At 49.4% G+C, this 14,766-nt stretch overlaps 1 protein-coding gene across 1 annotated transcript; it reads right to left on the reverse strand.

Moving 5' to 3' along the window:
• Window positions 1-817: 817 nt before the first annotated feature.
• On the reverse strand, window positions 818-14,227 carry LOC148140929 (class I histocompatibility antigen, F10 alpha chain-like). The gene is made up of 4 exons (XM_087979690.1): window positions 14,035-14,227; window positions 12,276-12,536; window positions 1,488-1,763; window positions 818-1,371 (listed from the first exon to the last, which is right to left on the reverse strand). The coding sequence occupies exons 1-4, from the start codon at window positions 14,084-14,086 to the stop codon at window positions 905-907; spliced, it is 1,056 nt and encodes a 351-aa protein (XP_087835816.1). The 5' UTR covers window positions 14,087-14,227; the 3' UTR covers window positions 818-904.
• Between the last annotated feature and the right edge of the window lie 539 nt (window positions 14,228-14,766).

Below are 14,766 nucleotides of genomic sequence, written 5' to 3' on the forward strand. Positions count from 1 at the left end.
TAAAATACAAACAAAAGAACGAGAAATTTAGAATAACTTAACAATTGAAAAATGCAACCAAACTCAGTACCTATTACTAATTAACTGCTGCAATATTGTAACATCCTATAAACACCTTGCTAAAAAGGTAATTTCAGACACAGATTCTTACATGCAGTTCTCCAACCCAGGAGGAAATAATATCAAGAAAAAAATGTAGACAGTAGAAGCCAGGTGACATTCACTGAAGCTGCCAACTCTTTTGAGACCGCAAAGGCTTCTGATGTAACTGAAAAAACCAAACTGAGAAATCTGGATCTGTGAGAGCTGGCCACGCCCATTCAGACTGCTTCTATTGTTCCAACTTAAAAAAAACACCTAGAGGCCTCACAACTTGTTTACCTCAGTCATCAGCAGCAGCGAGTTTATTGCCTCTGCCTTACAACCTCTCTTCAAAACAAAAACTAGGACACCAACAACCTTTTAAAGTGGCAGCATCATCACACTAGGAGTTAAAGAAGCTTCCAATCCCTAACCTCAGAACCTGAGGTCTTCCCAAAGGGTTTCAGATGCGAGGTAATTGTCCATCGGAAGTTGAAACTTCCTGGACAAATCCCATTCAGTGAGTCAGGAATTCTGAGGGGTCCAGACCCTCCTCTCTCAGGGAGTGTCCAGTCTCTGACTGTCTGGCTGCTGGACAATCTGGGCCCATGTCTGGTGCTGAAGCCTGGAATACAAGGGCATCTTCTTGTAATTCTGGTGAGATTATTCCAGAAGGAAATCAACGAGTACTTCACCAATAACAGGGCTGTGGGAATCTGGAATCCCCAAAAGGCTCTAGAAGCTTGGGATTCGGAGATCCTTTCAAACTTAGAATTGAAATCTTTAACGCAATTGAGACCAACATGACATATCAACACAGAGATCAAGGTGGGTAGTTGCAAACAAGGAAGTGAAAAAGTGTCCTGTAAATGGTTTCATCTGTCACATGTATATACACACACACACACACACACACACACACACACACACACACACACACACACACACACACACACACACACACACACACACACACACACACACACACAAACATTGTGCCCAGTCCCTTACCCCACTGATAGAGCTGGGCCTCTGCCAGGCTGCTGTGTTCAATGTGACAGGAGTATTGATCCTCATCCCCAGCATTGATCTCAATCTCTTTCTGGATCTGATGGGTCCCATCGTGGTTCGGTCGTACCCCCGAGGAATGTGTCTCAGACATGACCTCTCCATTCCTTAGCCAGGTCACCTCAATGTCTGCAGGATCAAACCCAGTGACCAGGCAGGAGAGAGTGAGCGGCTTGTCCTGACCATTGGGCTCCCTCCTGGAGATGAACACTTCAGGCTGAACTGTGATGGGAAAGGGTGAAACCACAAACAATAGACAGACACTGAATGGAATGGGAGAGCGGCTTCATAGATCAGTGAGGTTAGATCGGAACATGGAACAAAACTGAAATACATACCTTTCCTTCTGAAATATTCCTTTCCAGCTTCCAGATATCTCTTTAAATATTCAACATATACCTCTTCCATGTGTCTTTTCCAGTAGTTGTTCCAGGAATCATCAGAATTCCATTTCTCTTTAGTCATCACTGCAATGGGATTGGATGCGATCCATCTCATTCTGTCTGGTTCCAAACTGATAAAGTCTTCTCCATCAAATCCAAATCTCATCGATCTCTTAATGCTGCCGTCATCACTGACCTCAACAGTAGTTATCCGTTGAAAAATGTGAATTCCTGTTGGTGATCAAACAGTCATAGATAATTAATAATTAATAACCAGAGGAACAATCTGATCAAAGGGGAAGGGGGATCCTGTATCAGGCCCAGGGAGAGGGGGGTTACACACGGTGCTAATCTCCAGGGCCCCAGACTCGGGCAGCACTGACCCTTTCTCCAGTGGTTGCTTCACACCTCAACCTGGAGCAGATAGGGAATGTGCTCTCCGATCCGGGTCAGAATTCCAGTGCTCACATTCCCACTGTCCTGGAACGACAGGCCCAGTCCTTCTGGTCATTTGTTTCAATCACAGGCTGCATTCTGGGGGATGTAGTCCATGTCTGTCTGTGACCACTCTGTCAGCCTCCCACAGGCTCTGGCCCACGATCGGACTCTGTGTGTTATTTACAAGGACCCTCTCCCTACGTGGGGCTGTGCAATCTCTTCCCCTGAGCCTGGCGGAATGGAGATGAGGATCAATCTCTTTAAGTTACTCACTACCTGTGTCCACTGCTTTCTGTCATTTTAATAAATGATTTGGATGTGCATATAGGAGGGAATGGTTAGTAATGGTTCGTTTGCAGATGACACCAAAACAGGAAATGTAGTGGGCAGTGAGGAAGGTTATATCAGAGTATGATGGGATCTTGATCAGATGGGCTGAGGAGTGGCAGATTGAGATTAATTTCGATAAAAGTGAGGTGTTGCATTTTGCGTAAATCATAGCAGCATTTACACAGTTAATGGTAGGGTGCTGGGGAGTGTTGCCAAACAAACAGACCTTGGGGTATAGAGTCATAGTTCCTGAAGGTGGAGTTACAGACTGACAGGATAGTGAAGAAGGTGTTTGGTCTCCTTGCCTTTATGGGTCAGTGGATTGAGTACAGGAGTTGGGATATCATGTTGCAGCTGTACAGGACATTGATTCAGCCACTTTTCGAATGCTGTGTTAAATTCTGTACTTCCTGCAATAGGAAATGTGAAAGGGTTCAGAAAAGATTTACAAGGTTTGGAGCTATAGTGAGAGACTGAATAGGCTGGAGCTATTTTCCCTGAAGTTTATAAAAACATGAGGGGCATAGATAAGGTGAATAGCCAAGTTTTTTTGCCCAGGGTAGGGGAGTCCGAAACTAAAGGGCATAGGTTGAAGGTGAGAGGGAAAAGATTTAAAAGGGACCTAACAGGGAACTTTTTCATGCAGAGGATGGTGCCAGTATGGAATGTGCTGCCAGAGGAAGTGACAGAGGCTGGTACAATTACAGCATTTAAAAGGCATCAGGATGGGCTTACAATGGGAAGGGTTAAGAAGGATGTGGGCTAAAAGCTGGCAAATGGGACTTAGATCAGTTTAGGATTTCTGGTCTGCGTGGACGAGTTGGACTAAAGGGTCTGTTTCTGAGCTGTGCAACTCTATGTATCTACTTTCTATACAATTTCCTCTAATTATTACAGTGTTTTTACATTTGTTCTTGTTGTTTAATCCATTCCTCACAAATTAAACAGAATGAGTTGGCCTATTTTGGGGCAGTTTCCCAGAATGCCCTGTTTCAAGTCCCCGCTGGTCCAAAGGGGTCACAATATATCTCCACAACCTGATTCAAATATATCTCCAGATCATGAATGGACCGTGACAGTCAAATATTCTCTTTACTGTCCCTCCTGTTCTCAATTCATTTGTTATCCCACTGTTTACTGATTTGCTAAGAACTAAACATGATTAATGTTAGTGATCGTTCTATCTATTTCTTCATTTTTTAATATTTCTTCATTTCTAGCTTTGTTTACTTTACAATTGTTTTTTTCTGTTTTCATGACAACAAGTAATAGATTCCAGTGCTACACTTGATATGCTGCTTTCAAACACATTCCCAGTTAATTCTAGTAACATGGGAGTTCAGAGGGAGAGTGGGCAAGTCAGCCCTTTGAGTCCACTCCACCATTTAACATGATCATGGCTGATCTTATCCTGGTCTCACCGCCACCTTCCTGCCTGCTCCCATCCCCCTTTATCCTGCTTTCCATCAGAAACGTAGCCATTTCTGTCCTGAATTTGTTGATTGTTTCTGCCTCGCTCTGGGTCAGTGAGTTCCACAGATTCACAACCCCCTGAAAGGGGTAGGTAATTCTCATCTCAGTTTTGAACCGACCTCCTCTCTCTATATCTATGACCTCTTGTTCAAGACTGTCCCACAAGGGGAATGTCTGCTAGATATCAATCTTATCAATCCCCTTGAGCATTTTATATTCCTCAATCAGATCCTCCTTCATTCCTCTGATCTCCAGTGAGTCCAGGCCCAAGCTATACAATTGCTTCTCGTACAATAACCCTTTCATCCCTGGAACAGCCTGGTGAACCTCGTCTGAACTGCCTGCAATGTCACCACATCCTCCCTTAGGTAAGGAGACCACAACTGGACATCATTCTCCAGGTGTGGTCTCACCAATGCCTTATATAATTGTAACCACACTTCTTTGCAATAAATGCCAGTATTCCATTTGCTTTTCTTGTTATATGCTGCACCTGCGTATCCACTTTCTTCAATTCATGCCCAAAAACACCCAGATCCCTCTGCACTGACACACTGCAAATCTGCTTCCCAGTGCAATAACAATTTGCCTTCTTATTTTCCGGCCAAAATGAACAACCCCATTCTTACCCACATTAAACTCCACCTCTCAGAGTCTGGCCCATTCTCCTAGCCAATATCCATCTGGAAACTTATTATCTCCTCATCATAGCCTGGTTCCCCACCAATCTTAGTATCATCCATGAGTTTAACTACAATATAGTAGATTAGATTTCTTACAGCATGGAAACAGGCCCTTCAGCCCAACAAGACCACACTGACCCTCCCATCAGCAATCCACCCAGACCCATTCCCCTACCCCATATTTGCCCTTGACTAATGCACCTAACACTACAGGCATTTTAGCATGGCCAATTCACCTGACCTGCACATCTTTGGATTGTGGGAGGAAACCGGAGCACCTGGAGGAAACCCACACAGACAAGGGGAGAATGTGCAAACTCTGCATAGTCAGTCACCCGAGGCAGGAATCGAACCTGGGTCCCTGGTGCTGTGAGGCAGCAGTGCTAACCATTGAGCCACCGTGCCGCCCAACACTCTGTCCCTCCTTGCAGATCATTTATACAGATTGTAAATAGTTGAACTCTGACAACTCAACCAAGCAGCACAAGATAGTTCCACTTCACCACCCAGAAAAGGACCCATTTTTCCTGTTCCTCTGTTTTCTGTCAGTTATCCAATCCTTTCTCCAGGCCAATACTCTACCTTAAACCCCCTAGGATCTCATCATCAGGATCAGTCTTTTATGTGGCATCTTGTCAAATGCCTTCTGGAAGTCTAGATATGCCACATCCACTGGACACCAGTGAATTGAGCTTCATTTATCTAAATGTTCAGTTATTTCCTCCCTTATGATTGGCTTCAGCAACGTCCCCATTACCTTTGAGTGCAGGCCATCAGGTCCCGGGGAATTATCTGCCTTTCATCCCATCAGTTTATGTAATACCTTCTCCCCAGTTACAGTGTCCATTTGCTGCTGGTCTTGCCCCTCTGGGGTAGCTGTGTGCATTCCCGTGGTGACGGCAAACTGCTGGACCCTCCCAGGGCTGAGGTAGCTGTCCGGCTCCACGCTGGAGCCATTTCCCCGCTCTGGTGTCTTCGGGTCGGGCCCAGAATCCGCATGGTCCAGTTCTCCATCTGACAGTGGGGCTGTCACAGGACCGCTGCTCCCCGTTACCTGGAGCTGTGGGCCGGTGGGTACCTCTTGGTTCTCACCGGGTGGGGGGAGGCCTTTACCCATCCCCTCAGAGGATCGTCGTTTCGTGCTTGGGCGGTGCTGCCCTCCTTTTTCCCCGCAGCGCTCTGTCTCTTCCTCTGGTGACGACCCTCCTTGCGCCCGTCCTCACCGTCGGAAGAGCTGCCTGTATCCTCGCCGTGTAGGTGTCGCTTCCCCCTTCGCTGGGTGGCTCTGGGAGGTTTCCTCTTCCTGCTTTTCACGGTAATCCAATCCTCTGCCTCCTTTGGTCCCTTCTCTTCCATTTCCTCCGTCTGTCCTGAAGGAGCTTGGATCGGCTGCTGCACCTCCCCACTGTCTGCCGTCTGCTCCGCTACAGCCTGCCCTTCCTTCTGGGTGCCTCCAGACACCGTTCCCGTGCTGTTTTGTGGTACCTTGCTGGTCTTACTCGGTCCACGGCTCGTGTTGCCACCTCCGGCCATCTGTGTGTAGGTGGTGGCCCCTCGTCTTGGGCAGGCCTTGTACATGTGGCCCGCCTCTCCGCACAGATTACAGTTCTTGGCCTCCTTACATTCCTTGGTCGGGTGGCCTTCCTGCTTGCAGTTTCGGCAGACGGTCACCTTACAATCCGCCGCCATGTGGCCTGACCTCCCGCAGGTTCGGCACACTTTTGGCTGCCCTGCGTATGTCAGGTAACCTCTGCTTCCTCCGATGGCAAAGCTGGAGGGTGGGTGGAGGATGTTCCCACTGGCATCGACCCTCAGGGTTACCCTGACCTGTCGTTTGCTGGTCCAGATCCCGAAAGGATCGACCACATCGGTACTCTCTCCCTCGACCTGCACGTATCTCCTCAAGAAGGTCAGGGCATCTGCTGCTGGGGCGTGAGGGTTGTACATCTGGATTGTTACACCCCGACTCCTTTGCGCAGGAAGCACACAAAACAGGACCGCTGACAAGATGGAGAAGACCTTCAGGAGCTGCTCGCAATTCTTCACGCTCCTGAAGGTCACATCGAAATAGCCTGCCGCAGGGAAATCCTGCAGGCAGTACACATCCACTGTTTGAAACCCGCAGCACTCCAGCAAAATCTTCTTCACAAACACTATCCGATCAACCGGTGTGTGCTCCTCCACCTTCTTCACAGTCACCCTGACTGTGTTGCGAATGCCCTGGCCAGGGCTGCGAGCGGCTGCTGAGGCTCAGAGGTTGGCTGGTACCTGAATTGGTGTTAGGCCGAAGCCAGCATAAAGATCCACCTAGAGCAGGTCAGCACAACCCAACGATCCTCCAACGTCCAATCACGATCCAGCGATGGTCTCCAGCAGTTCCTACGACTCGCAGCACGATCCCCTTGGTTTCTCCCCCGCCAGCACACGTCCGCTGCGTCGAACCGACAGCACTCGAGCAGAATCTCTTCCTCTGGTCCTCAGGAACTACACATATTCCGAGCCAAAAGGCCGAAGCAATGGTTGGAAGGTGGGTCACATTGAAAGCTGAGATTTCAATGGGATTTCCAAACACAGGAATGGATACAAAATCTAAGATGGTCTCCCCACAGTCAGGGTGACTGTTAAGAAGGTGGAGGAGCACACACCGATCGATCGGACGGTGTTTGTGAAGAATATTTTGCTGGAGTGCTGCGGGTTCGAAGCAGCGGACGTGTACTGCCTGGCAGGGAAGATACCACGATACCTAAGGACGACCAGACAATCTCAGAGCTATGACCTCCTCAGCTGTCTGCAGCCCTGGGCAGGGAGTTCGAAACACAGTCCGGGTGACTGTGAAGAAGGTAGAGGGTCATACACCGGTGCATCGCATCCTGTTTATTAAGAAGGTATTGCTAGGATGCTGTGGGTTCGCTGCAGCGGACGTGTACTGCCTGCAGGATTTCCCTGGGGCAGTCTACTTTGACGTGACCTTCAGAAGTGTGAAGCAGTGCGAACAGCTCCTGAAGGTCTTCAAGGAAAAGGAAGGGGAGCCGCTGTTCTCCATCTTGTCAGCGATCCCATTGTGTGTGCTTCCTGCACAGAGGAGTCGGGTTGTTACAATCCATATGTACAACCCCTGTGTTCCAACGGCTGATGTCCTGACCTTTCTGGGAAGGTACGTCCAAGTTGAGGGAGAAGCCACTGATGTGGTCGACCCCTTTGGGATCTGGACCAGTAAGCGGCAGGTCAGGGTAACTCTGAGGGTCGATGACAATGGGAACATTCTCCACCCACCCTCGAGCTTCGCAATTGGAGGGAGCAGAGGCTACGTGACATATGCAGGGCAGCCAAAAGTGTGCCAAACCTGCGGGAAGTCGGGACATGTGCTGGCGGATTGCAAAGTGACCATCTGCAGGAACTGCAAACAGGAGGGTCACCTGACTAAGGACTGTCAGGAAGCAAAGAGCTGCAACCTGTGCGGAGAGGCGGGCCACATGTACAAGACCTGCCCAAGACCGGGGGGGGGGCCCCACTTACGCACAGATGGCTGGAGGTGGCAATGCGAGCCGTGGACTCCGCTGTCAGATGGAGAACTGGACCATGCGGACCCTGGGCCCGACCCGAAGACACCAGAGCGGGGAAATGGCTCCAGCGTGGAGCCGGACAGCTACCTCAGCCCTGGGATGGTCCAGCAGTTTGCCGTCACCACGGGGATGCACACAGCTACCCCAGAGGGGCAAGACCAGCAGCAAATGGACACTGTTAACCTCGAAAACTGTTAAAATGGGGTTTAGAATTGCCAGCATCAATGTGTGTAGCATCATATCGGCTACGCAATGTGTTTCTACGATGGCCTTCCTGGCCAACATTAAAGCCGACGTCCTGTTTCTGCAGGAGTGTGGGATACCACACCTCAGCAGCTACAGGAGATGGTCGAGCTGGTGGGCCCATGGGCCGTCAGTTTGGTCGGGGGGCAACGATAGCCGCGCCTTTGGCCTGGGTATCCTGTTGAGAGGAGGCAACTTCACCATCTCCGAGGTTAAGGAGGTGGTGGGCGGGCGTCTCCTTGTCGCCGACGTCATGTACAGGAATGCTCCCCTGAGACTGATTAATGTGTACGCCCCAGTGGGTAAGAGGGAACGGTTGGCCGTCCTGCAGCAGCTTCCACTGTTGCTGGCTACATCCAGGCCGGTCATTCTGGCCGGAGACTTCAACTGTATCATTGATGCAGATGGACGATCCGGCGGGGGGGACAGTAAACTGGACACCACGTCCAGAGCCCTGATGGACACGGTAAAAGATGCCAAGCTGCACGATGTCTTCAGCGCCCCTGCAGACGGAGCGCAGCGTAGATACACCTGGTCACGGGCAGACGGGTCTATCCGCTCAAGGATAGATTACCTGTTTGTGTCCCGAACGCTCTCGGTCAGATCCACCGACGTCAAGCCAGTGTTCTTCTCCGACCACTGCCTCCTGCTGGCCGACTGTCACCTACAGGACGAGCAGCGGGCTGGTAAGGGAACGTGGAAGCTGAACACCAAGCTGTTGACCCCGGGAAACATTGAGGAGCTCAAGAGGGACTACGCAGGTTGGAGAACTGTGAAGCCCCTCTTTGAGTCCCAAGCGAACTGGTGGGAAACAGTAAAAGGGAACATCAAGAGGTTCTTCATCCTCAAAGGTGTTCAGGAGGCGAGAGAGAGGCGGGGAAAACTGTCCCAGTCCAGGAAAGCATGCAGAACCTGCTCCTGCTGCAGACGATGGGGGTGGATGTCACGGAGGACCTCAAGGAGGTGAAGGGCCAGCAAGCCTCGCTCTTTGCTTCGGAGGCCTCCAAGATAATCTTCCGGTCCAGGGTCTGCTCGGTGAAGAAGGACGAGACGTGCTCACGTTTCTTCTTCCAGAAGGTGCACAAAGAGAGCTCTGTGCTCAGCAGCCTGAAGGAAGAAGATGGCTCGATAACGTCATCTCAGGCTGACGTCATGAGGATCAGTAAATCCTTCTATGCCAGTCTGTATGACGCGAAGCCGACCGACAGCGCGGCCTCCCAGTCGTTCCTGTCCTCTATTACAGAGGTCTTAGACGACAGAACACGGGAGAGGCTGGACCAGCCGCTATCTCTGGATGAGCTGACCAAGGCCCTCGAGTCCTTCGAAAAGAATAAAATTCCCGGAAGCGACGGCTTACCAGTCGAGCTCTATTCCGCTCTGTGGGACTTGATTGGCCAGGACCTGCTGGAGGTGTATGTCAGTATGCTTCGGGCAGGTACCATGAATGAATCCATGAGGAAAGGCATTATCACCCTCATCTACAAGCGGAAGGGGGAGAGGGAGGAACTCAAAAATTGGAGACCAATCTCACTGTTGAATGCAGATTACAAAATTCTGTCAAAGGTAATCGCCAACCGGGTCAGGTCTGCTCTGGGGTCGGTGATTCACCCTGACCAAACCTGTGCTGTGCCGGGCAGGAAGATGGCTGAGAGTCTCGCACTCCTCAGGGATACGATCGCCTATGTGCAGGACAGAGGGTTGGACACCTGCCTGATCAGCCTGGACCAGGAGAAAGCCTTTGACAGGATATCACACAGGATGTTCTCTCCAAAATGGGCTTTGGGGAGGGAATCTGCAATTGGATCAGACTGCTGTACACCAACATTGTCAGTGCAGTCTCAATCAATGGGTGGGAATCAGATAGCTTCCCAGTCAGATCTGGAGTCAGGCAGGGCTGCCCCCTCTCTCCTGCCTTGTTTGTGTGCTACATAGAGCCATTTGCCGAGTCCATCAGGAAGGATGCGAGCCTGAGAGGGGTGACTATTCCTGGCAGCTGGGACCTGCAGGTTAAGGCCTCCCTGTACATGGATGACGTCACCGTTTTCTGCTACGATCCGCTGTCCGTGCGCAGACTCATGTGCATTTGTGACCAGTTCGAACGGGTCTTGGGGGCCAAGGTCAACCTAGGCAGAGCGAGGCCATGCTGTTCGGGAAGTGGGCCGACCAATCCTCAATCCCCTTCCCCGTCAGGACCGACCACCTGAAGGTGCTGGGTATTTGTTTCGGGGGGGGGCTGGGGCGTGCGCCAAGTCTTGGGAGGAGCGTATCAGCAAAGTGAGGCAGAAACTGGGCAGATGGAAGCTACGGTCGCTCTCCATCGCGGGAAAAAACCTGGTCATCAGGTGTGAAGCACTGTCATTGCTATTATACGTGGCACAGGTCTGGCCTATTCCCAGAACCTGTGCCGCTGCAGTCACCCGGGCCATCTTCCAGTTTATATGGAGGTCAAAGATGGACCGGGTCCGAAGGGACTCACTGTACAAAGATCTGGGCAACGGGGGAAAAAATACACCCAATACCACTCTCACCCTGATGGCCACCTTTGTGTGTGGCTGCATCAAGCTGTGGGTGGATCCCCGGTACGCAAACACCAAGTGTCACTACGTACTGAGGTTCTACCTGTCCCCGGTGTTGCGAAGGATGGGCCTGGCCTCGCTGCCATGGAACGCTCCGAGTAGTTGGACCGTTCCGTATCACCTGTCCTTCGTGGAGAAGTTTATGAAGAAAAACACCTTTGACCACAAGTCCATCAGGAAGTGGTCAGCACGTAGTGTCCTTGAGACCCTTCGGGAAAAGGAGAGGGCGGATCCTATCGAGCGGTTCCCTGAGCAGACTGTCAAAGCCATTTGGCAGAATGCCTCATCGCCAGAACTTTTCAACAAGCACCAAGACATGGCTTGGCTGGTGGTGAGAAGGGCTCTGCCTGTGAGATCCTTTATGCACGCCCGGACTCTCAGCCGCACCGCACGCTGCACTCGAAGCGGCTGCGGGGGGGGGACGAGACTGTCACACACCTCCTTCTGGAATGTGCCTGTGCAGAGGAAGTCTGGAGAGGAATGCAGTGGTGTTTGTCGAGGTTTGTCCCGAGCAGCGCCGTGACGTGGGACTCCGTGCTCTACGGCCTGTTCCCCGGGACACACACCGAGACGAACATCAACTGTGACTGGAGGATCATCAACTCGGTGAAGGACGCTCTCTGGGTGGTCCGAAACCTGCTGATCTTCCAGCTGAAGGAGTTGACCCCGACTGAGTGTTGCAGACTGGCACATTCCAAGGTCCATGACTACGTGTTGAGGGACGCGCTGAAGCTTGGGGCAGCTGCCGCCAAGGCGCAGTGGGGAAAGACCACTGTGTAATATCTGCCTGCCTAAAGAAGAACAGGGGGCCCGCGCAGTCATTTGTGCTCTGCTGACGCCTCAGCTAAAAATGTAATGGCACAGACCTGTATATACAAATGATTACTCTGTCTCTGTGTACCAAGAGATGGAATGTTTATGGATGTATGGCATGACCAATTGTACAGATCATCAAGACATTTTATGAATTAAGTATATTTTTGAAATAAAAAGAAAGGCTCTGCTGACCCCTCAGCAGAATACCTGGATGGTCAATGTACAGACTTGGACATACGAATGATTAATTCTGATCTATGTATGTAAAGAAATGGAATATATACGAATGTATGGCATCATCATTTGTATAGATACCAAAATAATTTTATGAGTAAGGTACATTTTTGAAATAATAAAAAAAGATGTTTTGTTAAACCTATGTAAAAATATTTGACCGCACTGTGTCTACAGTTCCCTATTTTGGTCCCTCAAAAGATATGAAGGACTGAGATGAATGTTGGTGGTGCACTGGTGGTGGAAAACTCTCACAGAAATAGGGGAAGCATCGAGGCCTATTATGTCTCTCCCAGTCCTGGGGCCCAAATGACAGGGTTGGGGAACGAATGAGGTTTTATGATGAAAGGGGACAACAACAGAGAAATTCAACAAGCCTGATCTTACCAGATGTCTGGTTTGTCCTCTTCATTATTGTACTCAGAATTTCCTTCGCCATGTTTGCATGTCTGTTCACTATATCTGTAACATGATCCCAGAAATTCATATCGAAGAAATCTGCCAAGAACTGCTGCCTGGGGATGTTCCGATTGGTTTTATTGTCATGAGAATTCATTAAAACTCCATTGACTGTTCCAGTGTTTGTAACCTCAGGAAAATCCTTAATTCCAGAAACAATTGTGTAAATCCCAGTGATTACATTAGTCTCTGTAAAACAAACAATAAAAGCAGGGTGTTACTCAATACCAACATAAACATCATATTAATGTACCTGGGCCACAAAACCAGAATCACATCACAGATCCCAGGGGCATCACTAATGTGAGAGACTGCTCTCAAAATCACTTTCAACATGTTATATCTGTAAAGATCAGATTGAAAACAATTATACACACTTCCAGCTGGTCAAAGTGAGGTCCATCCACACAGTGACAATTTCCAATAACCCAAAATATTATAACACTGTCAGAATCCTGTCTGATATAATCATCAGAATCAGATTCAACTGGGTCAGAATTAGCTGCTGCAGCCTCTCAGAACAGGGAGTAAACACAGAATCAGGGTCACTCAGATACTCGATGGAGTCAGTGTGGACATAGGAGAGGCTGGAACACAATCCAGGGATTGGACATTAAACAGAGATCACTAACCTGGAACAGGAACCTGGGACACACGTGGTGTATCACTAACCTGGAACAATATCCCAGGATAACTTGAAGAAGGATATTGAGGAGACTCTCCAGGCCAGGAAACATCTGAAGTGAGGAATTCAGGTTAACCCAGGGGCAGGTCTGTAGTTTATCACCATAACCAGGAAAGATGTGGAGTGAGTGAATCCAGACTGAAATGAAGAGAATCAGGAATATTTGGGCGGATGATGTGTGAGACCATGGGGGACAGGCAGCTGCCACCAAGGCGCGGTGGGGAAAGACCACCGTGTAACATCTGCCTGCCTAAGGACAGGGGGCCCACGTAGTTATTTGGGCTCTGCTGACGCCTCAGCTAAATATATGGATATATGGATGGTAAACGTACAGACGTGTATACACACATGACAAATTCTGATCTCTGTATGTAAATGTTTACGTATGTATGGCATGACCAACTGTACAGACCATCAAATTATTTTATGAAAAACTATATTTTTGAAATTAAAAAAAGACAGTCACTGTGTGAACTTCTCTCTGTCAAACAGGGGGATGGACAATCCAGAGCAGGATCCTCACTGTCCTTCACTGAGCTTTTTAATCAGCCCTTTATACACGGCCAGTAGGATGTTGGTGTCTGAGATAACCCGGCCTATTCAACCATGAGGGCATCACAGCTGAGCCTGGGCTGGGTTAAACATGGAGTATCCTTCTCCTCCCCGCAGTGTTTACAAGACTTTAGACCAGGAATGATGAAGCTGTCTGGCTTCTCCCAATCGATGTGAAAATTAAAATCCTCTATTGGAACCATTTCCCATTTGCTCGGAGCTTCTCTGATCTCGGGGTTTCTACATCCTGTTGTCAGGAGACCTGGACACAAATCCCATCAGAGTCTCCCAGACTGTGCTGCCTTCAATGTGTAAAAGATCAGGCTGGCTGTATAACAGGCGGCTGGTCAAACATCCCCCATTTCAAACTCTCCCCAAGAGATTCACATTCACCCCAGACACAGAGAGAGAGAGAGAGAGAGAGAATGGAAAGCTGAATTCTGTACTTACCGGGAGAGACCCGGGAAAAACACAGGGAGATGGAGAGAAGGATCACCAACATTCTGAGAATCCACTCTCCCTATTCCCATCAGGGATTGGGGAAAAAAACAGAGGGGACAACTGCTATTGAGAGTCTGGAAGAACAAAACACTTTCTCTGACTCCACTCCATGTCAATGCTGAGCTGCAGATCATTTCCTCAACTTCAAGCTGCAGAAGCAGAGAGTCAATGATTGGTCCCAGTCTCAGTAAAATACCCAATAAAGAGATGAACAGATTCCTGTCACCAGTTCCCAGGAGGATCACACTCAGGTTGAGTTACCCGCAGGGAAACAGAAACTGTCAGAATTGGATTCCGCCCCCGCCCGCCCCCGCACCGGCAGGAATCAGGGTGTGGTCTTTGTATTTAAGGCGCCCAGACCCAATGGGGAAGTCTCTCAGGTCTTTTTTTTTATTTCAAAAATATACTTTATTCAGAAATATTTTGATGATCTGTACAATCAGTCAAGCCATACATATGTAAACATTCCATTTCTTTGCATACAGAGACAGTAATCATTCATATATACAGGTTTGTACGATTACTCTCCACATTTTGAGCTGAGGCGTCAGCAGAGCCCAAATGACTGCATGGGCCCCCTGTTCTTCGTTAGGCAGGCAGATGTTACACGGTGGTCTTTCCCCACCGCGTCTTGGCGGCAGCTGCCCCAAGCTTCATCGCGTCCCTCAACATGTAGTCCTG

The sequence above is a fragment of the Chiloscyllium plagiosum genome, unplaced genomic scaffold (genome assembly GCF_037043375.1).
Source record: "Chiloscyllium plagiosum isolate Xiang-an unplaced genomic scaffold, Cpla_swu_hap1 HiC_scaffold_35, whole genome shotgun sequence".
NCBI classification, from domain to species: domain Eukaryota; kingdom Metazoa; phylum Chordata; class Chondrichthyes; order Orectolobiformes; family Hemiscylliidae; genus Chiloscyllium; species Chiloscyllium plagiosum.